The sequence below is a fragment of the Hyla sarda genome, chromosome 6 (genome assembly GCF_029499605.1).
Source record: "Hyla sarda isolate aHylSar1 chromosome 6, aHylSar1.hap1, whole genome shotgun sequence".
NCBI lineage: Eukaryota > Metazoa > Chordata > Amphibia > Anura > Hylidae > Hyla > Hyla sarda.
In genome coordinates, this window is record NC_079194.1 from 177171780 (window position 1) to 177199059 (window position 27280).

General features: G+C 45.3%; 1 protein-coding gene across 1 annotated transcript in view; it reads right to left on the bottom strand.

The window, feature by feature from the left end:
• Positions 1 to 27280, bottom strand: part of LOC130277473 (polycystic kidney disease protein 1-like 3) — a 101745-nt gene that overhangs the window by 55597 nt on the left and 18868 nt on the right. The window contains exons 14-24 of the mRNA XM_056528148.1: positions 22432 to 22615; positions 22063 to 22255; positions 21753 to 21975; positions 10385 to 10484; positions 9800 to 9943; positions 5964 to 6146; positions 5536 to 5818; positions 5319 to 5452; positions 2899 to 3026; positions 1226 to 1386; positions 330 to 540 (exon numbers count right to left, since the gene is read on the bottom strand). Coding sequence (XP_056384123.1) covers positions 330 to 540; positions 1226 to 1386; positions 2899 to 3026; positions 5319 to 5452; positions 5536 to 5818; positions 5964 to 6146; positions 9800 to 9943; positions 10385 to 10484; positions 21753 to 21975; positions 22063 to 22255; positions 22432 to 22615 — 1944 coding nt within the window. The remainder of the gene's footprint in view (positions 1 to 329; positions 541 to 1225; positions 1387 to 2898; positions 3027 to 5318; positions 5453 to 5535; positions 5819 to 5963; positions 6147 to 9799; positions 9944 to 10384; positions 10485 to 21752; positions 21976 to 22062; positions 22256 to 22431; positions 22616 to 27280) is intronic.

A 27280-nucleotide genomic window follows, 5' to 3' on the forward strand; every position in this document is an offset into this window, starting at 1 on the left:
AGACATATGTTTGTAGCTGCATATAATTTGGCAGTGTGCCATCCTCTCTCTTGTGTGCTATAAGAATATTGGTCTCTGTAAGTAAACTCAGAAGAGTCTGCATACAGCTTTGGAGTCTGTGTCTTTCTTCTCCTATGCCTAGTAACTTATAACTACTGATTAGGAATCAAACAACATATTATGAAGGAATCCATTGAATTCCCTATCAAAAGGCTGCACATGTTCTTGCCAGGCAGTACCCAAATATATTTTACTAACAGTCTAACAACTATTACGGTCACCTCCACAGTCATTATAGGTCAGAAGGGCTAAGGGTACAGAATACTCACAGAAATGGAGTAAGCCACCAGGAGAATGAGAATCGTAAAAAGAAATCCACCAATTTCATTCCAAGCCTTCTGCAGAGTCATTGTTATGAGGTGCAAATTTGGGTTCAAGTTGAGAAGGCACCAGAGCTTGATGGTTAATAGTGAAACCAGGAAGGCAATACCATAGCCATGAATGCTGTCTAGGGTGGCAGTCTCATAGAAGCTGATAAATCTATATGGAAGGACAAGCCATTACTAACTAACCAAGACCACAAGCAGGAAGAATAGCATGTGAGAATGAGATGAGATGAGTATAATATGGCTGTATTCCTGACCCAACAACAGCAAACTACTCCCCTCAAGGCATAAAGGAGTATAGTGAACTTTTTTGTTGATTTCCAAAAACTTTATAAACTTTTAAGCAGGTTCTGTCAGGTACAGCAATGCCAGGTACCAGTACAGAGAGAACCCCAGAAACCTGACCCAGTTTTGGAAGGGGTTTTAGCTAGTCAATGCAGTTTTGCGTGGGTCATCTCAAGGTTGTATTATCATTATATACAACATGGACATGACCAAGACGTAACCACCTGGTAATTACAAGTTTATAAAGTATCTGCACTCCACTATCACCTAATTTTCGATTGAGGAGAAGCGCCCACAAGTCATGTGATTGTTTGATTATCTCATTCAAGGATTTCTATTTAAGAATGTGAAATAGCACACCTTAAAATGCAACACGTTTTCCTATTGACTTCAAGCTAACATCTGTAAAATTAATATAGGCATTTACACTTTTTAAACTAACTGTCCCCAGGACTATGATAAGTAATGTACAGAACTGCCATATTAATATAGCACTGATATATTCCATAGTGTTGTACACAAATAAAAAATCACAGCAGCAGAAAAATCCTTACCGTGTACGATCTGCATGGTAAAACTCTATATCCCGTTGGCGCAGATAACTACGTTTAAAGTACAGTCCCGTGTTAACGCAGCATATTACAATGATGCCCAAATCCAGCAGATTCCTTGTTTGGCGGAAATATGAGCATTTTTGCTGTTTTAAACGGATCACCTGTAAAGATGAGAGGAACCCATTTATATGATGTATGTAGGGAATTTAGTATCATGAGGTAGACAGTGGCAGACCCAGGTAGGAGAGGACACTAAACAGTTCTCTCTGGTTTCACAACCATTAAAGGGGTACGTTACAGGCTGCCTAGTGCTTATTTCACCAACTTTTTACCTCTTACTTGATGACTTCACAGAACACCCCTGCACTGTATGCGCCTTATCCATTAGCGTTGTCGTTCCCTGAGTTCTGTCTGGCTCACATTGTTGCTTATTTCCTGTTGTTCGATCCGTGAAAACTACCATTCCCCTAATACTTTGCGGCCTGATTATGTGCTTAGGTGCCACCTATTATTCCTTGTTATTCCGCCCATCCTTTTTTTTGTTCACGCCTATGTGCATGCCCCTTTTTTTTTTTCCGCCCATAAGCGTCCTAGCTTCCGCCCCTTGTTTCTTCTTTCCACGCCCATTATGTTCCATCGTTCTGTAGAGAAATGTGCGCCTGCGCATCCCTACGCTGCCAGCGTAGTGCTAACGTAGCATACATTAGTAGCGTAGCCATGCGCATGCGCAGTTCTCCTTCCAGTTCAGGGCTTACGTTCCTAGCGTAGCCCTGCGCATGCCCAGTTGTCCTTACAGCTCAGGGCTACGCTACTAACATAAGCCCTTATCTGTAAGGACTACTGAGCATGCGCAGGGCTACGCTACTGACGTAGCCGACATTAGCACTACGCTGTAAGCGTAGTGCTGAGAACGCGATTCACAAAATGACCAGACATGCGCACTACGCGCCGAAGATGACTCTCAAAATATACATGACGCGTGTGCCTGGTGCAAAGGACAATTGGACCAGGCTAGGACGCTCACACAAGGGGCGGCAAAGAAAGTGAAAAACGTCATTCCCACACAATTTCAAAGAATGAATATTCAAGAAGTGGGCCGGCTTGACTACCGACACGGGAGTAGGGAAATGCGGACGTCAACGCCGACACTGCAGGGCGGGCTGACAACAACATGGCCGCAAACGTTGTCAGCAGTCACCAAGCACCAAAAAACGACACTACTTCCTGCACATAGGAACAGTAAGTATAACGGAAATAATATGCATTATTGACACAGCAAGCATATTAGAGAGTTAAACAACTTTACGCAATGGGCAAATGTATTGATAAAGTCATAGCAGCGGAGTACCCCTTTAAGTTCTACAGTAGCTATATAAATCTAAATGGAGTGAGCTCTCCCTAGTCATAGCTGTATATATCCAGAGTTGTCCTATTTATGTCAATGACTGCGTAAATCGAGACAAAGGATGTGAAGCTCTATCTGTGAAAATTTAACTTCAAACCCATATAAGAATTTGATTTAAAAAAAAAAAAAAAAGATGGTGGATATTAACTTGTGGGTGGGGGGAGCCATTCTCACTTGTGTTCAGGGCTGTATGATTTATCGTGTATGTCCCTGGGGTAAGGTTTACTCTTAGCAGTTGGTGACTACACTTTGACAGATTTATACTTACCTGAACTATAATGATGTACACAAAGATCACCATGAACAGCATCTCACTAACAAACTTAATTTTGTTACTTCCTTCAGTTGTCTCATACAGGCGCATGATTAGCAACTCGCTTGACGGGATTAACCTTCCTGAAAAATTGACAAACATGTGGAAATGAAAAATAAACATCTAGGTACAAACAACGCAAGAACATCAATGTGACATCTTAACTGCAAAAAGGTTCTTAATACATAGTTATGCCAGTCAGAGAAAATCTGATTACGCTGGCGAATGAGGGATGCACATGTCATGAAACATTATGTTGGCTTTTAGAGAACCCAAGATAAGATTTTAAGAGTTTTTAAACATGAGAGAATTTGGGCAATATATATTGTTTGTTTTTTTTTCTCCAAAATTACTTAAACCTCTTCCTATTGACAATGTACAGAATTACCTCCCTATAACAACCAGAGTCATACTCCATGGAGAAGGATTCAGAACAAAGCCCTTGCTCTAATACAGGGGGGAGTAGTACAGTTTTCTATACAGTTAACAAAAAAAGGAAAATAATTTTGCAGGGATATTTAAAGACTAGATATTATAGGGCAGTGAGGACAAACCTTTTTTTGAGCCCGAGTGCCCAAACCGTAAGTGCCAGCGCAGCAATTAAATCAGAATACCGAGGTTTAAGTTTAGAAAAAACAACTCATACAGTTGCCATAACTAATTAACATCTTTTGTTTTAAAAGAACACAACAACAGAGTTCAATGATCCAAACTTGTTTTTTTCAATTCTAGTAAAGAACATCAATTCTAGTAAAGAACATCAATTCTAGAAAAGAAAACACACTGGTGGTTGGTGGTGCATCACCTAAATAAGCTTTTGTTTTCATTAATGTTATATTTTAAAGGAAAACTGTCCGCTTTCTCTTCCCCCCCCCACCCCCACACACACACTAACCAGGGGTACTAGCTGGTAGTGCGGGGGACGCTGAGCAGTTTGAGCCTTACTGTGCCTGGATCCGCCGCTGTTTCTGCCGTAATCTTCTATTTTCGCAATATGCAAATGAGGTGCTAACTTGCACCGACCGGGCTAACTGGCACTCTGACGTCAGCGTTTCTGGCCGCAGCACCGCCCAGCTCATCAATATTCTTCCCCTCTCTCTTCATTACAGAGCGGGGAGAAGAGGGAGAGGCGGAGGAAGGGGAGGAATATTGATAAGCTGGGTGGCGCTGCGGCCAGAAACGGTGCACCTCATTTGCATATACTGAAAATGATCAGCGTCCCCTGCATTACCAGCCAGTACCGCTGATTAGTGCGGGGGGAGAAAGCTGACAGTTCGGACATTTACGCATGCGGCGATTCCACATATGTTTGTTTATTTTTGGTAACATTATTTTATATAAAAATTGGGAAAAAGAGGATTGATTTAACCTTTTATTGGGGGTGGGGGTGGGTTAAACATTATTTTATATTTTCTCTTTACATTTTTTTTTTAACAAATTTTTTTAGTCCTCATAGGGCAGAGTTTTCCAAACGGTGTGTCTCCAGTTGTTGCAATACTACAACAGCCAAAGGCTGTCCAGGCATGCTGGGAGTTGTAGTTTTGCAACAGCTGGAGGCACCCTGTTAGGAAAAAAACTGCCATGGGGACTGTTCTACTAGCTGCACTGCAATCTATTCATTGCAGACACTGATCACTGTTGTGCCATAGGCACATCACGGATCAGTGTTATTGGCGCTCCATTACTACAGCCTGCAGAGGCTATCAGCATTATTAGAGCGCCGATGGGATAGGACGGAGGCAGGTAGGTAACCTCCGCTTGTCCTCTCAGCTGATCGGGACCTGGCAGCATTATGCCGCCGGAGTCCCGATCATCTCCACTGAGCTACCGGCAGTCACTTCGGCATTTTAGATACCACGAACAGCTTTGATCTAAAGTTTTAATGGTGGACATCACTCGGATCGGTGATGTCCGGCATTAGCCGGCATGAAGAGAGCTCAGCTGTTGAGCTCTCTTCATACACCCGCTGCACGGTTGCGCCGTTTATTAGAGGCGCCCAACCGTGGTGGGGTTAATTCACCTCCCATCGCTGCACACTGCTGGGAGGAGGCAGTCACAGTTGGCCGCACAGGGAAGGGACCGGGCCGCACTGCAGGGAGCTAACTTACCGCCGGAGCCCTGCTCTGCTCCCTTATTTAATTGTCTGCTCCCATGTGGCCCGGCCGGCCCCTTCATTGTGCGACCCACTGTATAAGGCATAAGTGCCCACAGAGGGGGCTCGGCATGCAACCTGTGTCACGCGTGCCATAGGTTTGCCATCACTGTTATAGGGTATCAAGTGTGGGCAGCCAATAAAATTCACTTATTAAGTCATTGGCATTGCCTGTAGCGGGGGCCAATGGTGTTTCCATGCCAATAATATATCAATCCCCTACCGATTACATTGGTCTCGAGGATGAAGGTCACAAGACAGAAAAGATTTATATTTGCATTGTACACATTGAACTCCACAAAAATAGCTTTGGTGTTGCTGTCGATCCATGTGCTTGTTTCCATGTCAGTAATTATACTGCAAGAAAAAGAACAGCAATTTTTCCAGTTAAACCTCATTCAGATCCATATTTCCTACAGTTGCAGCTTCCCACTTCATACCTGTCTGCAGAGTTTCTGTTTAAGCCTAGTTCTGCTACATAACCCCCTCCAGGATAGTATCCCCGCTGTGTCCATATTGAATGTGATCCCAGTACATCCACTGTGTGGTACATCCACATGTCAGATGAGGCATTGCTGCTGCCCATTTTGCCCCAATTAGGGCCATAGTGGCTTGTATCATCCGAATTGTATAGATTTTCCTTCCCTGCACTGTCAGGCAATTTCCGCAGCTGACGGATGCGGGGACTGCCCAGGAGGAAGCAATTTCCATCAGTAATGAATCCTGATTAAAAGGTCAGAGAAAAGAAAATAGGTTTATAAAAATAAAAGTCTGTATAACAAGCACCTTCAGTGTTAGCTGAATAACAAACTATATTAGCACCAATACAGCTACAGTCCTTTATCTGGTTGAAGTGACTAACACTTACCTGGGTAGTCAGTGTAAAGGTTCGGTAGCAAGGTGCTTCTTGACCAGCTGTAAAAATCAGGTACCGACTGAATGTTATTTAACGTTGAGAAGCTGCCACTAATGGCCATGTACAAGTTATACTCATTGGGACCTTTGTCTGCATACACCATTAGCATAGTAGTGACCAGAAAGATCATGTGCACTAGTAAAAGAAAAAAGAAGCTGAAATTATGTTGCAAATCTAAATATTGAAAAGATGATAAATATATCTTCAAAGAACATGTAAGAACATAGGGAGGAATTTATCAAAACCTGTGTAGATGAAGAGTGGAGCAGTTGCCCAAATTAACCAATCAGATTGCTTCTTTTATTTAAAAAAAAAAAGACTGAAATAGAAAAGAAGCAATCTTATTGGTTACTATGGGCAACTGCACCATTCTTCCTCTAAGCAGATTTTGATAAATCTCCCCCATAATTTCTTTTGGTGATATCCTTTAAATAAAGACTTATGGAAATATGATCCAGATTTATCAATGTGGTTTAAAAGCTCGACAAGGTAAGCTGAAACTAGTCAGTCTAAGGATAATACAAATTTATCACAGTGGCTCAGGCTTTTTAATAAATTTAGCTCGGCCATGGACTGTTTAGTTCTAGTTTTACACTTGTCTATGAGCCCTATTACATGTGGTGATTATCTGTCAAACAGGTCGATATACCCTGTTTAATAAGGGCATCGATTAGCCAGCAAAAGAGCAAACACTTGTTTATTGGTTTGTTTGAACTGTTTAAAAATTATTGATAGTCAGCCGCACGTCTCCCTGTGTAATAGGCCACATGCGGCCGACAGCTGAACCCTACAAGATCAGTGCTTATTTGTGGGTTCAGCACATCTTATAATGTCCTAACTTTTATGTCTTAAAAAAATGCCTCAATGTTGGTGCATCCTTGTTTTGCAGCCACAGTACCAGGACAACTTGTAGTCATTGATTGGACCATAAACCCTTCTGTATACCAAAGTATTCTAGAGACAAATCTGAGATAATTTATCCAATTGCTCAAGCTTGAACTAAACTGGGTCATACAACAGGACAATGAGCCCAAGCACCCCAACAAATTAAAACAGAATAGCTGAAAAATAAAAGAATCAAGGTGTTGGAGTGGACCAGTCACAGTCCAGATGTCAACCAAAATTGAAATGCTGTGGCAGGACCTTAAAGTGACTATATCACCTAGATTTCTTTCCTGATTTGAGATAGAAACTGAAACTTGATCTTTTTTCTTAATTTGTTTCTATTTTTTGATTGCATTTCTTGTGCATCATTATAGGGACAAGCATGTTACTTGAACTGTTTTAACAGTTTAGTCATATGCTTTACATCAGGACCCATGGGCCATAGACAACAATAGACAGGACCTGTCCCATCCACATAAATTGGAGATTTTACTGGGCATTCTCTGTTACCTTTTCAGAAGTCATTCTAAAGGGAGGGGGATACTGAGCTCTGCTGTGAATTGTGGTGAATCCAGCGTTATCTCTCTACTGTTGTCCCCTTTCACTGTGCTCTTTTCTGTCCTGAGGTGAATGGCATTACAGAATAGGGAATATGTGTCTGAATAGAGCAGTGAGTCTGCACATGGGTCAGATCCCCTGCAATCAGACACTTATCCCCTAACCTATGGATAGGGAATATGTTTTTAGTTGCTGGAATACAACTTTAACCCCCTCCCTTCCCAGGACATATGGGTACGTCCTGGAAAGGGAGAAGCAGCTATGGAGTGGGATTGTGATGTAATCCTGCTCTGTACTGCGCGGCTCCTGGCTGGAATCAACAGTAATTACTGCTGGGAGGCTATTAACCCTTAGGATCCCACGATCAGCCGGCTGGTTGCTTTGGGTGATCAGGACAACCTCAGGGTAATCGTGTAGCCATGATCACCTTACATGACTGCCAGAGGGTCCCTACCTTCCTCCATGCCATCTGATCTTCTCTCTGTGGCTCCAGCCAATAATAAATGTTTATAACCCCTCCCCCTAATAAAAGTTTGAATCACATCCCTTTTCCCATTTTATAAATAAAATAATGTTAAAAAAATAAACATATGTGGTATCGCCGTTTGCATAAATGTCTGAGTTATTAAAATATAATGTTAATTAAAGTGCACGACCAATGGTGTAAACGGAATAAAATACCAAAGTCCTGAATTGCGCATTTTTGGTCACTCTATATAGTAAAAAATGCATAAAAAGTGATAAAAAAAGTCCCTTAAAAACAAAAATTTACCATTAAAAACTACAGATCATGGCGTAAAAAGTTATACAGCCATAAATACAGAAAATAAAAGTTTTAAGGGTCAGAAGAGCACAATTTTAATAATAAAAAAAGGTAAATTTAAATAAAAAAGTTTATATTTATATATATATATATATATATATATATATATATATGTATTTTTTTCACTGGCAAAATAAAACAAAATCTATATTAGTTGGGCATCGTTGTGATCGTATGGACCTACATAATAAAGCCAGAATAAAGACAAGGTGTAATTTTTACCAAAAAGTGTACTACCTAGAAACGCAACCCCCTAAAAGTTGCATAATGGCGCTTTTTAATTTTTAATTTATTTTGCCCCACATATAATTTTGTTTTGGCTTTGCCATATATTTTGTGATGAGTAATGTCATTACAAAGTACAATAAGTCCCACAAACAACAAGCCCTATTGAAGAAAAAATTTATGAAAATGTCCTTAAGGGGGTTAAAAAAGAGGTGCATAAATTAATTCCCACAAAATTCAATGAACTGAAGCAACACTATGAAGAAAAGAAGGCTAAAATTCCTCCAAAACTAAGTGAGAGACTGATAAAGTCATTAAAAAAATTATTTAAATTTTTTTGCTGCTAAAGTTGATTCTGCAAACTATAAATACATGGGGTGTACTTAGTTCATCTCACACAGCTTTTCAATTTTGGTTTCATTTTTGTTAAATGCATTTTTACTGCAGTAACCACAAGCAAAAAGTCCTGAGGCTCAGCATTGTATATAGACTTTAAGTCCAATGGAGGGTGTTCTGCTCCCTGTGGTCCGACTCACAACCATATAGATCCAAAATAAATAGAAAGTAGAAGAGCGGCACTCCAGTAAGGATATCAGTGATTTATTCACCCATTCATGTTACCAGTGCAACATTTTAGCCTTACCATAAGCTTAAAAAAGGCCTCATGGTGAGGCTGAAACATTGCACTTGTAACATGAATGGGTGATGAAATCACTCATTTCCTTAGGCTGGCTTCACACCGTGATTTGACCTTCCGATGCACACATATGATTTCGGAAACTCAAATCGCCTGAAATCGTATCTGTGCACAGAGAGGTACTGACAACTACAGAGCCATTAACTATTATGGGGCTGCGGACCTGATCATAGTCTGCTAGTGACTACGATCTGGTCATTTTCTCAGCATGTCAGATTTTTGAAACGGACTGAAGAAACATGACGTGCTGAGAAAATGACCGGATTGTAGTCACTAGCTGATTATGATCAGGTCCGCAGCACCATAATAGTTAATGGGCCCGTACATGTCCGTGCACAGATACGATTTAAGCCGATTTGAGCTTCTGAAATTGTATCTGTGCAGCGGACACTCAAATCGTGGTGTGAAGCCAGCCTTACTAGAGTGCCGCTCTTCTACTTTCTATGTAGCCTAGTAACCCAGTGTTTGAAATGGGGTTGTCATAAAAACTTGCTACAAAACTGAGGGAAAGGAAGGGGCACAGAGGCCTGGCACAACTTCTCTTTTCTCTGTATCTCACCCACATTAAATACAATAAAATAAATGAATAATTAGCTGTACCAACAATCTCATGGATCAGTTTGTAAAGTTTCATCTCCATTGATCTCTGTTTCTTCATACTAGTAGTGCTCTTGTTAGATGGCACTCGATACACTGGATTGGATGGGTCCCTGAAGCCTGAGAGCTCCCAATCTGCACGGCATGCTGTGAACACAAGTTAGTGGTGCAAAGTTTATTTATTATTTATTTATAATCTAACAAAACAACATCAATGTTATAGCTTATAAAGTGTAATTCATGACTAAAGGCAGAAATAGGCAAAATAAGAAAGAGGGAAGGAAAATTAAAAAAAATGTAATAAAAAAGGGTGGAGAACACATGTAAATAAAGGCTATTGATCAAAATACACAAAACTAATAGAACAACTAAAATGTATACGAATATAAATGTATGCTGAACTTGGCCGAGCATACATGAATTCTGGATAGGGCTTATCTCCCTGTGAATAAAAGGATCAGGTAATTGAAATGCAGCATGCCCAATTCTTCTCTCCCTCAACATATGCCCTGTGTGATGTTTGGTGAATCCTTATCTGAAGTGTATGGCTAGCTTTATTTTTATATTAGCAAAAGAACCCACACTAACCCAGCAAGCCAAGAATCCCATACAGCTGCTTCTCCTCAGCTGCATCTTCAATATTGCTTCTCTTCAGAATACGATACATGAAGATACTTTGAGCAAAAACCTGTGATAAAGACAACAGCAAACATTGACAGTGTCAGTGAACAGAAGAGAAAATGTTACTTTAAATCCTTAGGTCCGGTGGCGTAGCTATAGAGGTCGCAGAGGTCGCCATGGCGACCGGGCCCCTGCGCCATATTTACCTGATGGTCTGCTGTCTAAGGGGTCAGCGCTGCTGCGTGACATTCCCGTCCAGCAGCAGCAGAGACCAGATAAGGGCAGGGCAAGGACAGCACAGCGCATATTGCCCTGACTGTCCACCCCTGCCTTGCCCTGTTTTGTTAAAAAAAAAGCAGCTCTGGCAGCTCTGGCAGCTCTGCTCCCCATGGGGCCCCCTTCTCTGTTGGCTCGGAAGGGGGCCTCTATCAGTTCGGTCCCCGGCCCCATGTAAAGTCAGCCGGGGCAGGGACACTGCCGCTTTAAGAGCAGCAGACGTCGGAAGCATGCACGGTCCCTGCCCCGGCTGCGCCGGAGGAGGAAGACATCCCGCCGCCGCCTACAGCTGCTGCAGCTTCTCCGCAAGGTGAGGAGGTGGACAGGAGCTGAAGACAATGACGGAGGGTCAGAGGTGAGAGTGGCTGCGGTGGGGGGAGCTTTTGCTGGCTAAGAAAAGGAGGACGGAGGGGGGGGGGTTGTTAAAGTAACATGGAGGAGGACAGAGATAGGGGGCGTTGTAAAAAGAAACATGGAAGAGGTCGGGGGGGGGGGGGTTAGAAAAGTAACATGGAGGGGGGTTGTACAAGGAATATGGAGGAGGACGGGGGGAGTTGTAAAAGAAATATGGAGGAGGACAGAGAGAGGGGGGCGTTGTGAAAGGAATATGGAGGAGGACAGAGAGGGGGGGTTGTAAAAGTAACAAGGGGGAGGACAGAGAGAGGGGGGTTGTAAAAGTAACATGGAAGAGGTCGGGGGGGGGGTTAGAAAAGTAACATGGAGGAGGGCCGGGTTGGGGGTTTGTACAAGGAATATGGAGGAGGACGGGGGGGTGTTGTAAATGGAATATGGAGGAGGACGGGGGGGTTGTAAAAGCAGCATGGAGGGGGACGGGGGGGGGGGTTGTAAAAGTAACATGGAGGAGGACCGGGGGGGGGGGGGTTGTAAAAGCAGCATGGAGGAGGACAGGGGGGGGGGTTGTACAAGGAATATGGAGGAGGACAGGGGAGGGGGGTTGTAAAAGTAACATGGAGGAGGACCCGGGGGGGGGGGGGGTTGTACAAGGAATATGGAGGAGGACGGGGGGGGGGATGTTGTACAAGGAATCTGGAGGAGGACGGGGGGGATGTTGTACAAGGAATATGGAGGAGGACGGGGGGGGGGGTTGTACAAGGAATATGGAGGAGGACAGGGCGGTTGTACAAGGAATATGGAGGAGGACCGGGGGGGGGGGGGTTGTACAAGGAATATGGAGGAGAACAGGGGGGGGGATTGTACAAGGAATATGGAGGAGGACAGGGGGGGTTGTACAAGGAATATGGAGGAGGACGGGGGGGTTGTACATGGAATATGGAGGAGGACGGGGGGGGGGTTGTACAAGGAATATGGAGGGGGAAAGGGTGGGTTGTAAAAGGAACATGGAGGAGGACCGGAGGGGGGGGGGTTGTACAAGGAATATGGAGGAGGACGGGGGGGATGTTGTACAAGGAATATGGAGGAACACGGGGGGGATGTTGTACAAGGAATATGGTGGAGGACGGGGGGGGGGTTGTACAAGGAATATGGAGGAGAACAGGGGGGGTTGTACAAGGAATATGGAGGAGGACGGGGGGGTTGTACAAGGAATATGGGGGAGGACAGGGGGGTTGTACATGGAATATGGAGGAGGACAGGGGGGGTTGTACAAGGAATATGGAGGAGGACAGGGGTGGGGTTGTACAAGGAATATGGAGGAGGACAGGGGGGGTTGTACAAGGAATATGGAGGAGGACAGGGGGGGTTGTACAAGGAATATGGAGGAGGACAGGGGGCGGTTGTACAAGGAATATGGAGGAGGACAGGGGGGGTTGTACAAGGAATATGGAGGAGGACAGGGGGCGGTTGTACAAGGAATATGGAGGAGGACAGGGGTGGGGTTGTACAAGGAATATGGAGGAGGACAGGAGGGGGGGTTGTACAAGGAATATGGAGGAGGACAGGGGGGGTTGTACAAGGAATATGGAGGAGGACAGGGGGGGTTGTACAAGGAATATGGAGGAGGACAGGGGGGCTGTACAAGGAATATGGAGGAGCACAGGGGGGGTTTGGAAAAGGAGCATGGAGGAGGATAGGGGGGTCTGAAAACTAAAGGGTCTGGAGGAGGACTAAGGAGTCTGGGGGACTCAGCGCCTGTCCACACTGCGGACACTCCGCTGGCGGAATTCTGCTGCAGAAATCCACTTGCTGCAGAGTCCTATTGTTTTCAATGGGATTCTGCTGCTCTGTGCATACTGTGGAGTCACTGCAGCGGAATTCTGCTGATGGAAATCTGCCCAAAGAATGAACATATTTATTCTGCCAGATTGCGTTGCTGTCTAAGAGATGGCGCACATCCTGTGGTCCTAAAGCTGATACCTTGCTGACTAAATGTCTGCAGTGCGGCAAGCCCTTAGGGGTCTAAAGGAGAGGAAAGATGGGTCTGGGGGGACTTAGAGGGTCATTTTCAGGGTTATGATGTCTGGCGAGGTATATTTAGGGGGCACATTTTGTGGTGGCCGGGCTATATTTAGGGGGCGCAGTGTTTGACAGGGTTATAATAATTATTGTTGTCATACAGAGAAAGATGATCTGCTGACAAAGTGAGGACACAATAATTTCCTGACATCAGACTCAGCAGAGGAAGAAGGAAAGGAAAGAGACAGAGAAGACGACTCCTGTGAGTCAAATCATTATTCAGTCTGTCTGTTTCCCATCATTGTTGTAGTCACTTTATGATTTGCAGGGGTTATTGGTCAAACTATACCCCAATCTGTCGCTCTCCAGCTGTTACAAAACTACAACTCCCATAATGTCTGAAGCTCTCCAGGCATGATGGGAGTTGTAGTTTTGCAACAGCTGGAAAGCCACTTGAACAAAGGTGATTTTAGACTATGCAGCCCATTTTATTTTGGTGGGGGGCCGACTGCTGGGACCCCCACCCAAAAGACATGGGCTGCATAGTCTAATATGCCCGAGCCTATTTTTGGTCCGGCCCTGCTTGCCACATTAGTGAAGTGAGGAGTGAAGAGGAGGAAGAGCAGGGCACACAGGAGCCCCGTCCAGAAACCCCTGCCCTTCCTCCTCTAGCGTGTTGTGTGCCCTGTACTTGAGAAGACAACTGACATAACTCTTCGTCCAAACCACTATCCTGGCCAGCCCGCCACAGCCGGTATGGCCGCTTTATCCCTTAAAGAGAACCAATCAGCACATTTTAGTATATAAAACGCTTGGCAATGCGTTATATATGCTAAAATTATTATCCTCACCATCCCTGTGTGACGTTTGTGCCCCCAGGGATGGTAAAGATATTAAGTTGTAAAGTCCCCCCGGGCTGCCCGGCAAGTAGTCCCCTGGGCGGGGACTTTCCCTTACCAGCTCTGTTGGCTGCCGTGGCCCCACCGCTACGGCTTGAATGATGTCTCGCGTCCGCACTGCTCTGTCTACTTAGGGAGCAGAGTGGTGATGCGAGCTGTCATTTAAGCCGTCGGGGCGGGGCCACGGCCGCAGCCAATGGAGCTGGTAAGGGAAAGTCCCCGCCCTTTAAGGACACCGCATGCTGTAAATATACGGTGCTGCAGCATGTCACTTCGAGCTCAGTGCTGTGCATTTAAGGCTCGACTTTAAAGGTAGTGCAGGAGCTTTAGGGTTAATAGGGGGCCCAGGGCAATTTTTTGCATCAGGGCCCTGTGGTTTCTAGCTACGCCCCTGCATAGGGCTTTATTCCCAATCTGACAAACACACACAGGAACAGAAGGTGGACAGAAATGATGCGTTTTCAGGTGCAGCATAACCATAGTTGTGCAAAGAAGCATTAGAACACACACCTATTTATGTAGGGAAACCTAAGTAAGTAAGTCAAGTAAATATATAAATAAATAATTAAAGGTTGTGCAAGTCAAGATGCGGTTTGTATGGCAGAGTACATATACATGGAGATGAAGGAAGTAATTTAGGAAATACTGACAGGGATAAAGGTTCCCCATAGAGATCGCTGGGATGAAAAAAATCCTGGTTAAATATAAGAAAGCTAACTAACCTAAAATCTCCATAAACGATACTGTGCCTGGAGAGAGGGAGGTAAGGAAGAACTAGGAAAATTGTACAGTGTTCGTGTATCACAACTAATACAAGGTCAGAGGGTTAATATTCTCACTTTACAGCCAGCTCTGATCTATAACTTAAACTGCTCCTGACACATGAAAGAGCTAGACACTCATACCCAAAATAGCAGGTAGTAGTTGTCCTACCTAAGGATACAAAAGAACAACATATATATCTATACATCAACACAGAATTACTCACTAGCCCACGAATATTATGAAGAGACAGAAGTATGGCGCTGAAGGAGACCATTAGGAGACCACAATTAGTCTGTCTGGGCCCAGGCCAGACTGGTGTGGATCTGGTGCTTATGCTTTAGAAGTTCTCTTTTCAATACTTTTGGCAGGGTATATGGTGCATCATATGACACATATGGAGAATATTGTAAGGATATGTTCACATGGCAGAAATTTATCATATAGCAGGTGCTGGCTGGAACATGCTGGCGCTAGGACCGCTCAGAAATGCGCCCTCTCCATAGACAGCAATGCATTTCTGTGTGGAATCTGTCTAAAGACTGAACATGTTTATACTTTTGGCGGACACCGGTATCTGAATTTCCATGGTGAAAACATCTGCCGCAGAAATTCCGCTGTGTGCACGATGCAGCAGAATCCCTTAGAAAACAATGGAACTCTGCTACAAGCGAATTTCCACGCTAAATTTCTCCGCCGGATTCCGCTCGGAAATTTCGTTGTGTGAACATGGCCTAATACATTGCACAATATACCATATTTTTCGCCGTATAAGACGCACTTTTTCTTCCCCAAAACTGGGGGGAAAAAGTTGGTGCATCTTATACGGCGAATACACCCCTATCGCGGCAGTCCCTGCGGCCATCAACGTCCGGGACCCGCGGCTAATACAGGACATCACTGATCGCGGTGATGCCCTGTATTAAGCCTTCAGACGCGGCGATCAAAGCTGACCGCCGCGTCTGAAGCGAAAGTGACACTAACCCTGCTGTTCAGTCGGGCTGTTCGGGACCGCCGCGATTTCACCGCGGCGGTCCCGAACAGCCCGACTGAATAGCCGGGTTAGTGCTTACAGGACACCGGGAGGGACCTTACCTGCCTCCTCGGTGTCTTCTCCGTTCAGGGATCCCCTGTATGGCCGGCGCTCTCCTTCCTTGCCATCACGTCGTCACGTACATGCGTCGGCGTGCGTAACGACATGATGGCGGCGACGGAGAGTGAGGATACCCGGCCGGCAGCAGAGACGTTCCAGAGCGACGGGGACATGGCGACAGCGATGGAGCGACATCCAGGGCAGCGGTGACGGGTCCAGAGCGCCGGGGACACGTGAGTACTACCTCCTCCTGCAGTGGTCTTCAATCTGCGGACCTCCAGATGTTGCAGCCGTTGGCTGTCCGGGCATGCTGGGAGTTGTAGTTTTGCAACATCTGGAGGTCCGCAGGTTGAAGACCACTATTGGGTTCAAAATCTTTATTTTTTTAGTTTTTGCCCCTAAAAATTGGGTGCGTCTTATACGCCGGTGCGTCCTATAGGACGAAAAATACGGTAGTCCTGGTAAATAAGGCCTTATATTGTGCGTATGGGCTTCATGTAGAAGGTTATTATTAGTACCAGCCAGTGAAGAGTACTTCCATTGCTACTGCATTTTGGACACTGCTGTAACTTATTGCTATATCAGATGTTGTACTATTGCAGTGAAAGGGAATAAAAAAAATCCTAATTACAAAATGGCACAAAGACATAGCATACTTCTCATGTTGAGCTTATCAAGACCTTTCTTCTGTAGTAGTAAACCTGACTTTTGTAGGGACTCATATTGATATTAGATAGACTGGCAGACAGATAACAAAAAAGTGGGTGCAGTCCATTTTATATGGTATCCCACTACCTTTATACAGCATTAGGGTAGGGTCACACATGTCGTATTTTACTGCACATTTTCTGCAGCTGGTTTTGCTACCCAAGTATGTAATGGGGGAATAATATATATATATATATTGCTCTTTCTGAGTGTTGCTGTGTAAGAGGGGGCGTGAAAGAGGAGTTTCAAAAACTGTGATTATCTGTTGTGCGGAGTGAATCTGTGGAGTGGGTGCGACTGCCTATAGCCCACATTCATATTTTGGGTAAGTTTTTCTCTTTTGCACATAGTGGGATAACTGTTAGAGTTTAAACACCCTTTTTCATTTTTTTTTTTTCTCTGTTCCACCTCTAGGGGTAGGAGGAGTAGATTGGGCACAGGTGTATAAATCTTAGCTTGGGACTCTTATTGAGAGCTTGCTCTTTCTGAGTGTTGCTGTGTAAGAGGGGGCGTGAAAGAGGAGTTTCAAAAACTGTGATTATCTGTTGTGCGGAGTGAATCTGTGGAGTGGGTGCGACTGCCTATAGCCCACATTCATATTTTGGGTAAGTTTTTCTCTTTTGCACATAGTGGGATAACTGTTAGAGTTTAAACACCCTTTTTCATTTTTTTTTTTTCTCTGTTCCACCTCTAGGGGTAGGAGGAGTAGATTGGGCACAGGTGTATAAATCTTAGCTTGGGACTCTTATTGAGAGCTTGCTCTTTCTGAGTGTTGCTGTGTAAGAGGGGGCGTGAAAGAGGAGTTTCAAAAACTGTGATTATCTGTTGTGCGGAGTGAATCTGTGGAGTGGGTGCGACTGCCTATAGTCCACATTCATATTTTGGGTAAGTTTTTCTCTTTTGCACATAGTGGGATAACTGTTAGAGTTTAAACACCCTTTTTCATTTTTTTTTTTTTTCTCTGTTCCACCTCTTTGAAAGCAGGAGGTTGAGATCGCTGTGAGTGTTAATTTCTGAACCCACAAGGTCTACAAAAAATTTTAAGTGTAATTTTGACTGTCTGTTTTTTCCTATACATTTGTGAAATCCCCATAACTAGATGGCCTCCATGTTGGAAAATGCAGTCCAATGTACATCCTGTTCAATGTATGCAATCCTTGAACAACAGTTTGAGGGTGCATATTGTTGTGCGAGATGTGTGCTAGTTGTCCGTTTGGAAGCCCAGATCCTGCATCTAGAGGGGCGACTGGCAACAATGAGAAGCATTAACAACATGGAGAGGAGTCTCCTGCTCACTGATCAGGCACTCTCGGGAATAGAGGTGGGGGAGGACAGTGGGACGGAGTTGCAGGACAGTCAGGCAGTTAGCTGGGTTACAGTTAGAAAGAGGGGTAGGGGAAAAAGTGTCAGGGAGGCTAGTCCTGAACTGGCACACCCCAACAAGTTTGCCCGCTTGGCAGATGAGGGGGATGCCATTACAGAGCTAGCAGAACTGCAGCAGGATACCGCCTCTGACCGCCAGGGGGGTGTCTGCTCCAGTAAGGAGGGAGGGAGGAGTACAGGGCAGGCCAGACAGGTACTAGTGGTGGGGGACTCAATTATTAGGGGGACAGACAGGGCAATCTGTCACAAAGACCGGGATCGCCGAACAGTGTGTTGTCTGACTGGCGCACGAGTTCGGCACATCGCGGATCGGGTTGACAGGTTGTTGGGCGGGGCTGGAGAGGACCCAGCAGTCATGGTACATATTGGCACCAATGACAAAGTAAGAGGTAGGTGGAGTGTCCTTAAAAATTCTTTCAGGGACTTAGGCCGCAAGCTTAAGGCAAGGACCTCCAAGGTAGTCTTTTCTGAAATACTACCAGTACCACGAGCCGCACCAGAGAGGCAGCGGGAGATCAGGGAGGTAAACAAGTGGCTCAGAAGCTGGTGTAGGAAGGAAGGGTTTGGGTTCATGGAGAACTGACTTCGCTGTCGGTTACCGGCTCTACCGTAGGGACGGGCTGCACCTCAATGGGGAGGGTGCAGCTTTGCTTGGGGAGAAGATGGCTAGAAGGGTGGAGGAGTGTTTAAACTAGGGACTTGGGGGGAGGGAACCTACAGCAAAGAGGGGGAAGATAGTGTAGATAGAGAGGTGGGAATTATAAATGTACCTGGGGGTGGAGCGGAGGGAGGGGTTAGAATAGTTAATAGGAATAAGCTTCATAGGAAAATAAAACTTACACCCTTGAATCCCATTAACCCCAATAACATAAAGGATGGAAATGTAAAGTGTATGTTCACAAATGCCAGAAGCCTAGCAAATAAAATGGGGGAGCTTGAGGCCTTGATACTGGAGGAACATATTGATATAGTTGGGGTCACTGAGACATGGCTGGACTCCTCGCATGACTGGGCTGTCAATCTGCAGGGGTTTACATTGTTTCGCAAGGATAGAATGAACAGAAAAGATGATGGAGTCTGTCTGTATGTAAGAAGTGGTATGAAAGTCAGTGTGAACGATGCCATAGTGTGTGATGATTCTGAGGAGATGGAATCATTGTGGGTAGAATTACAAAAGGAGGGAAATACTGAAAAAATAGTATTTGGTGTAATCTACAGACCCCCTAATATCACTGAAGAGATAGAAGTTCGGCTTCATAAACAAATAGAGAGGGCCGCCCGGGCAGGTACAGTGGTAATAATGGGAGATTTTAACTATCCAGATATAGATTGGGGTCCGGGGTTGGCTAAAACTACAAAGGGGCGACAATTCCTAAATTTATTGCAGGATAATTTTATGGGCCAGTTTGTGGAGGACCCAGCAAGAAGTGATGCCTTGTTGGATCTGATCATTTCCAACAACGCAGAGCTGGTTGGTAATGTAACTGTGCGGGAAAACCTTGGTAATAGCGACCACAATATAGTTACTTTTGACTTAAAATGTAGAAAACAAAGACAGGCGGGGAAGGCAAAAACATATAACTTTAAAAAGGCAAATTTCCCTGGGCTGAGGGCTGCACTACAGGACATAGACTGGGGGGAGGTGTTGTCAAATACTGATACAGAAGGTAAATGGGACATCTTTAAATCAACTCTAAATAACTATACAGCTAAATATATACCAAAGGGGAACAAATATAAACGATTAAAACTAAATCCTACATGGCTGACAAATGAGGTTAAAAGAGCAATAAACAGCAAAAAAATAGCCTTCAAAAAATACAAATCTGATGGGTCAGCGATAACATTTAAACAGTACAAGGAGCTTAATAAAATCTGTAAAAATGTAATAAAAACAGCAAAAATTCAAAATGAGAGACAGGTGGCCAAAGAAAGCAAAACTAATCCTAAATATTTTTTTAGATATATAAATGCAAAAAAACCAAGGACAGAGCATGTAGGACCCCTTAATAATGATAATGGGGAGGTTGTCACAGGCGATCAAGAGAAGGCGGAGCTACTGAATGGGTTCTTTAGTTCTGTATACACTATGGAAGAAGGAGCTGACATTGGCCAGGTCAGTGCTGGTAACACATCATGTAATGTACTGAACTGGCTTAATGTAGAGATGGTACAAGGTAAGTTAAGTGATATAAATGTAAGCAAATCTCCAGGGCCAGATGGATTGCACCCAAGAGTTCTTAGAGAGGTAAGTTCAGTAATATCTGTACCCCTGTTCATGATATTTAGAGATTCTCTGGTGTCTGGTATTGTGCCAAGGGACTGGCGCAAGGCGAATGTGGTGCCAATCTTCAAAAAGGGCTCTAGGTCTTCCCCAGGAAACTTTAGACCGGTAAGTTTAACGTGCATTGTGGGTAAATTGTTTGAAGGACTTATAAGGGATTACATACAGGAATACATAGGGGATAATTGTATTATAAGTGATAGCCAGCATGGGTTTACTAAGGATAGAAGTTGTCAAACCAATCTAATTTGCTTTTATGAAGAGGTGAGTAGAAGCCTTGACAAAGGAATGGCTGTGGATATAGTGTTTCTGGATTTTGCTAAAGCATTTGATACTGTCCCTCATAGACGTCTGACAGGTAAGTTAAGGTCTTTGGGTTTGGAAATTTTAGTTTGTAACTGGATTGAACACTGGCTCATGGATCGTACCCAGAGAGTGGTGGTCAATGATTCGTACTCTGATTGATCCCCGGTTATTAGTGGTGTACCCCAAGGTTCAGTACTGGGACCGCTGTTGTTTAATTTATTTATCAATGATATAGAGGATGGTATTAACAGCTCTGTTTCTATCTTTGCAGATGACACCAAGCTTTGTAGCACAGTACAGTCTATAGAGGATGTGCATAAGTTACAAGATGACTTGGATAGACTAAGTGTCTGGGCATCCACTTGGCAAATGAGGTTCAATGTGGATAAATGTAAAGTTATGCATCTGGGTACTAATAACCTGCATGCGTCGTATGTCTTAGGGGGGATTAAACTGGCAGAGTCACTGGTAGAGAAGAATCTGGGTGTACTTGTAGATCACAGACTACAGAATAGCATGCAATGTCAGGCTGCTGCTTCCAAAGCTGGCAGGATATTGTCATGTATCAAAAGAGGCATGGACTCAAGGGACAGGGACATAATACTCCCCCTTTATAAATTATTGGTACGGCCTTACCTGGAATATGCTGTTCAGTTTTGGGCACCTGTCCATAAAAGGGACACTGCGGAGTTGGAAAGGGTGCAGAGACGCGCGACTAAACTAATATGGGGCATGGAACATCTTAGCTATGAGGAGCGATTAAAGGAGTTACAATTGTTTAGTCTTGAGAAGAGACGTTTAAGGGGGGATATGATAAACGTATATAAGTATATTAATGGCCCATACAAAAAATATGGAGAAAAACTGTTCCAGGTTAAACCCCCCCAAAGGACGAGGGGGCACTCCCTCCGTCTGGAGAAGAAAAAGTTTAGTCTCAAGGGGCGAAACGCCTTCTTTACCGTGAGGACTGTGAATTTATGGAACGGTCTACCTCAGGAACTGGTCACAGCAGGAACAATTAACAGCTTTAAAACAGGATTAGATACATTCCTGGAACAAAATAACATTAATGCTTATGAAGAAATATAAAATCTCATCCCTTCCCCAATATCGCGCCACACCCCTACCCCTTAATTCCCTGGTTGAACTTGATGGACATATGTCTTTTTTCGACCGTACTAACTATGTAACTATGTAACTTTTGGATAGATGAAGATTATGTTAGACAGGTGTTTAGTTACAGCTTCATACCTTAATAGGTGGTATCATAAAGATACTCTGTAAGAGGGAGAGCAGAATGGACATGAGCCAGCTGATGGCCTTGTCCTTGGTCATGTCCAGGCTGATCAGCACCATGTAATAGGCAGAAAATGAGCTGATTGCAAACAGGAAAAACCAACACAGGAAGGTGAAAAATTTGGGCACTTCACAGCATCTTTTCTGATTTATGGTAACAGGAAAACTGGTGGTCAAACTGAAAAAAAGAAGAAGAAAATAAACAAGGCTTGTTGAGGTAACATTGTGATTATTAAGATCACAGGTCATGATTTGTAATGGGTACCTGCTTGGGAGCGGTGTCCCAGACACGTTAAAAGTCTGCAAAAGCTCCTTTAGGTCAAACAAAATATTTGAAGCTTGTATGTAGTCAATAGATTTAGGGACATAATCCAGATCTACAGAAGAGACTTGATCCTGAAGGTTCTCCAAAATTTTGTAAAAATAATGTAAGAAGTGACATTGATGTGGGGTAATCACTGCAAAAGAAGACAGCAAGGAAGTGTTCATGTCAATAGTGTGTTGTTATTATCATTCATTATGTATTTTAAAGCACCGTCAATTCCAGGGTGCTGGGGAGTGCAAAATACATAACATAAGACAAAAGAAAGTACAAAGGGAGAGAGGACCCTGCCCAGGGGTAAGACATACGCACCAGTCACATGCTTGTTACTCTGGGAGCTTTCTCCTGAAACACAAATGTAGGATTCTACCAGACTGCTTAAGATCTCTATATAAGCAAGGACTGAATCAGATTTAGGAAACGGCAGATCATCGGCGCTCTCACCCAGAACTTGCACTATATACTTCTGTAGGAAGTCCACAATATCTTTTAAATCCTATAAAATAGAAGAGAGCCAAGGCAGAATAAAGAGATTACAATGCATTTAGAAAGTTTTCAGACCCTTTCACTTTTTTCATATTTTGTTAATTTTTCTTGGACATAAGTACCCTTTGCTATTACACTTGAGATGTAGCTCTAGGGGCCTCCCATTTCTCTGGATCATGTCTGAATGGAGTCACCTGTGGTAAATTCAGTTGATTGGACAGGACTTGGATAGACTTACCTATATCTATATAAGTTCTCACAGCTGGCAGAATATATCAGAGCAATAACAAAGCTATGAGGAGTAAAGAACAGACTGAGAGACAGGCCTGTGTGGAGTAACAGATCTAAGAACGGTACAAGAAATATCTACTGCACTGAAAGTTCCCAGGAGCACAGTGGCCTATGTAAGAGAGGTGACCGGGGGGGCGTGGCTTGGATGCTGAGCTAAGCGGTCGCAAGAGCTCGAGCTTCCGCCGCTCAGCACCGAAAACCCTGTTAATTATCCTGAACGGCAGCCAGTACTTACCCCTGTAGCTCTCTGGGACTGGTGGCGGACCTGGGGACCTATCCGGAGCGCAGTGGTGGCACGAGCGGTGGTCCGGAGGTGGGCTCTCCTGAAGACGGGCGGCGGACCTGGTGAGTGGCGGCCTCCTGGTGCGGGGCTGAGTCCGGTCAGCTGGGACTGACGGGCAGCATCCCTGCTGCTTTGCGGTGCCGCCGGTTGCTCTCCTCCATCTTCAGGCGGTGCTGCATCTTGGCCGGAAGGTCAGGACGGGGCACCACCATTACAGGCTTCGTGGACGTGGCTTCCCCATCGCCTAGGATACTCCCGGGCTCTTCTGTGCTGTGCTGGCCCTGAGTGGCTTCCCTGGGGCTCCAGGCTGTGTCTTCTGTGGCAGGAGTGGTGGAGCCTCATCTGGACTGACACTATACCCTCATCTGGACTGACACTGCTACCTCCTGCCCTTCCATTGAGGGTGCCTTGTAACCTCCTGCACTGCAGGACTGCCTCTCCCTCTGGTGCACCTGTGGTTTTGGGGCCTCTCCCTGCGTGTGGGATCCTTTCACTGCTGGAGACTACACACTTCACAGGCCTGTGAGTACTCTAGAGACTTGTTGTTGTATTGCTGGGACTTGTGGTGCTCTCCAGTTGATATCCGCAGTTTACTATTCGCTGGGAATCCCGTTCTTGCCCTGTATTCCTCATCTTCTGCATCCCTTGAATTGGTCCTCTGGTGACTTTCTACCTGCTCTCTGTCTGGCCCTACTGACCATGGGTGGCCCCCGTGGTAGCAATAGGAATAAGAAATCTAAACTGAATGCTGGGGCTTCAAGGCCGACCTCTGATGAGGATGCGTCCTCTGATGACGTGTCCTCCCGCTCCTATGGCCCTTCACACAAGGGTCCTGGTGCTCAGACCCCACTTGCTGCTAAAGTATCTGTGCATGCGGCAAAAGTGCTGAGACAGTTCTGCAGAGCTCCGGACTGTCCTAGGGGTGATTCTCCTGATCCTCCACTGTCTTTATTTGAGGGATCTCCGAAGCAACAGTCTCCTGATCATCCTGTGTATGATGCTGTTGTCCTTGATAAGCAGTTTTCTGAACTTTTGGCTGCCTTTACCTCCTGTCAGTCCGTTATGGTGACCAAAGTTGATGAACTGTGGCAGGAGTTTGTTATTTTACGACATGAGACGCAAAAGATCAGTGAGTGCACTGAGGTGGTGGAGTGCGGAGTCTCTACGGTGGAAGACACTCTACACACGCTCCCTGAGCGGGTTGACTCTCTGCAGCGACAGGTCATGGGGGTCCTGAGTCGTCTGAATTATATGGAAAACCGCCTGAGGCGCAGTAATATCCGCCTTGTCGACCTACCTGAAAAAGCAGGGAATGATCCTGTGCTGTTCCTGGAAACATGGCTGAAGGAGATTCTTCTAGCGGACACTTTTTCTTCTTACTTCTCTGTTGAGCGGGCCCACAGAGTTCAGGGTCAGCCTCCTCCTCCAGGTGGCACTCCACGTCCCTTCCTGGCCAAACTACTCCACTTCAAGGATAGAGATGCCATCCTCCTGGCTGTGCGTATCAAAGGCGAAGCTATTTGTGATGGAAGCAGAGTGTCCTTTTACCCTGATTTCTCGGTTGAACTTCGCAAGCAGCGGGTGCAGTTCACGGAGGTCTGGGGGGAAGTTGTGAGCCAAGTAACTGGGCGATACTACTCGATGTTGTATCCTGCTCGCCTACGAGTGGTGGATGGGGACTCCACTAAGTTCTTTACCTCTCCGATCGATGCTCTTCACTGGGTGGATGTGGCCTCCCCTGTCAGGCCACCGGACTGAACTGCTCTGGACTATCCTGCTGATGACTGCTCTTCGTGAATGTCTTTAGTTAGTGGTTAGGGAGTCAGCTTTTGCTTAGGGCTTCCATAGGTTCCAGTTCTCTTAAGGTCTCTTGGGGTAGTTTTTTAGTTACCGTACGCCTTAGTTCTTGCTGGGGTGGTGGGAGGGATTGTGTTTTTGTAAATTAGTCATTCTTGGCATCCTAGGTGCCCATAGTAGTTCGAGTTTTGGGTCTAGGTCTACACTGTGTTAGGGAACAACTGGTTACTATGTCCCGTTTAGTGTTAGACAGGGTTTTTTGGGGGATCTTTTGTTCTTGTTTCTGGGGTCTTTCTTCTTTGTTCTCTTGTCTTCTGACCCTGTCCTCTTCGTAGGAGATTCCAGCGTGGTTCCTGATCCAGTCCTCGACCGCACCACTGCTTCTGATCCTAGCTCCTGTTCATTTAATACCTAGCATTTGGTGTTGGGCTTGACCGACCTCTGGAGCATGAAATACCCTACTGCATCCTCCTTCTCCTTTTACTCTGCGGCCCATAGGTCGTTCTATCGCATTGATCTTGCTCTGGCGTCTGAGGATCTCCTTCCGGCCGTAAGAGAGGTTTCCTATGCCACTAGGGGGATTTCAGACCACTCTGCTGTATTGGTAGTTTTGCACCTCGGCCCTAGTCCCCCTTCCCATATATGGCGCATGCATCCTGGTTGGCTGCAAGCTGAGGCAGTTGCGGAGGCTCTATGGGTTGCCCATACTGAGTACTGGGAAAACAATCCTGACTCTTTAGTGCAATGGGATGCATACAAAGCTACGATTAGAGGTGCTTTCATAGCGGGGGTTGCAGCTGGGTCAACGGAAACTTAGGTCGGCCATGGAGGGTAAACTGCTGCAGGAGGTGGGTGTCTTGGAGGCTGAGTATGTTAGGAATCAATCCCCTGAGAATGAGAGGGCTTGGGCTGAGGCTCAGAGGTCCTCTTGGTTGTCCAGAAAGATACGGTCCAGTTGCAGTTAGCAGATAGGGAGGCTGCCCAGTTTGAATTTGGGGATAAGAATGGTAAACTGTTGGCGTATTTAGCTAGGGCTACTCGCCCGCCGGCCTCTATCCCTTGTATTAAGGGTAGTGATGATGTGGTAGTGGTGGATCCTCAGATGATAAATTCTGTCTTCAGGGAATTTTACTCCTTCTTATATAATGCTCACTTTACGCCATGTCAGAGGAAATTCTCTAATTCCTGCAAGATTTATCCCTCCCCATGCTTAGTCGTGCTCAGGCAGAGGCATTAGATGCCCCCTTTACGGTTGAGAAGGTGGCACAGGCTATACGCGATATTCCTCACGGGAAGACCCTGGGTTTGGACAGGATGGTAGCTGATTGGTACAGCATGAATGAGATTTTGGCTAGAGTCCTGGCCACTCGTCTGTACGGGGTTATCGGTACTGTCATTCATCCTGACCAAATGGGGTTTATGCCAGGTAGAGCTACTGATGTGAATGTGAAGCGTCTGCAGCTTAACATAGCAGGGGTGAGGGAGGGCTTTCCTACTGGTGTGGTTGTTAGTCTAGATATTTATAAAGCCTTTGACTCTGTATTGTGGCCTTATCTTTGGGAGGTTCTGGGTGTGTTTGGGTTTGGTCCCTGATTCTGTGCTTGGGTTCGACTGCTCTATGATAGTCCTAGGGCCCGTATCCGCACTAGCTTAGATGTTTCTGCTCCCTTTCCTCTGGGTCTTGGGACGAGGCAGGGATGCCTGCTCACTCCCTTCCTATTTGGCTGGCGATAGAACCTTTAGCGGCAGCCATTCGTACAGACCCGGATATCTGCGGGGTCTATTGTAGAGAAGGTTTCCCTTTATGCAGATGATACTCTGGTATACATGGCGGATGCTGAGGGTTCTTTCATGTCCCTTATGGACTTACTTGATCGATTTGGTGCGATCTCGGTCTTGCAGGTCAACTGGGCTAAATCCTCCCTAATGGCACTTTCATCTGGGGTCCCTCTCCCTCCCTCTCTTCCAGCTGGGGTGCAGGTGGTCCCTCGCTTCAGATGCTTAGGAGTGGAGGTAACTCTGTGCCTGTTTGACTATATCCCTCTGAACCTGGAACCACTTTTGTGGAGTGACTGTGGAGTGACTGACTACCTGGTCCGCACTCCCTCTCTCCCTAGCAGGCAGGATCAATACATTTAAAATGATTTTCCTCCCTAAATTCCTTTATCTTTTTCCCTTAGCCTGGTCACCCCCCCCCCCCCCAAGAAATAATTTAATACGATGTGTGGTGCTCTGGGATGCTTCTATTGGCGGGGAATAGCTCCCAGACCCAGTCGGGCACTTCTCCAGGCTCCCAAGCGGCAT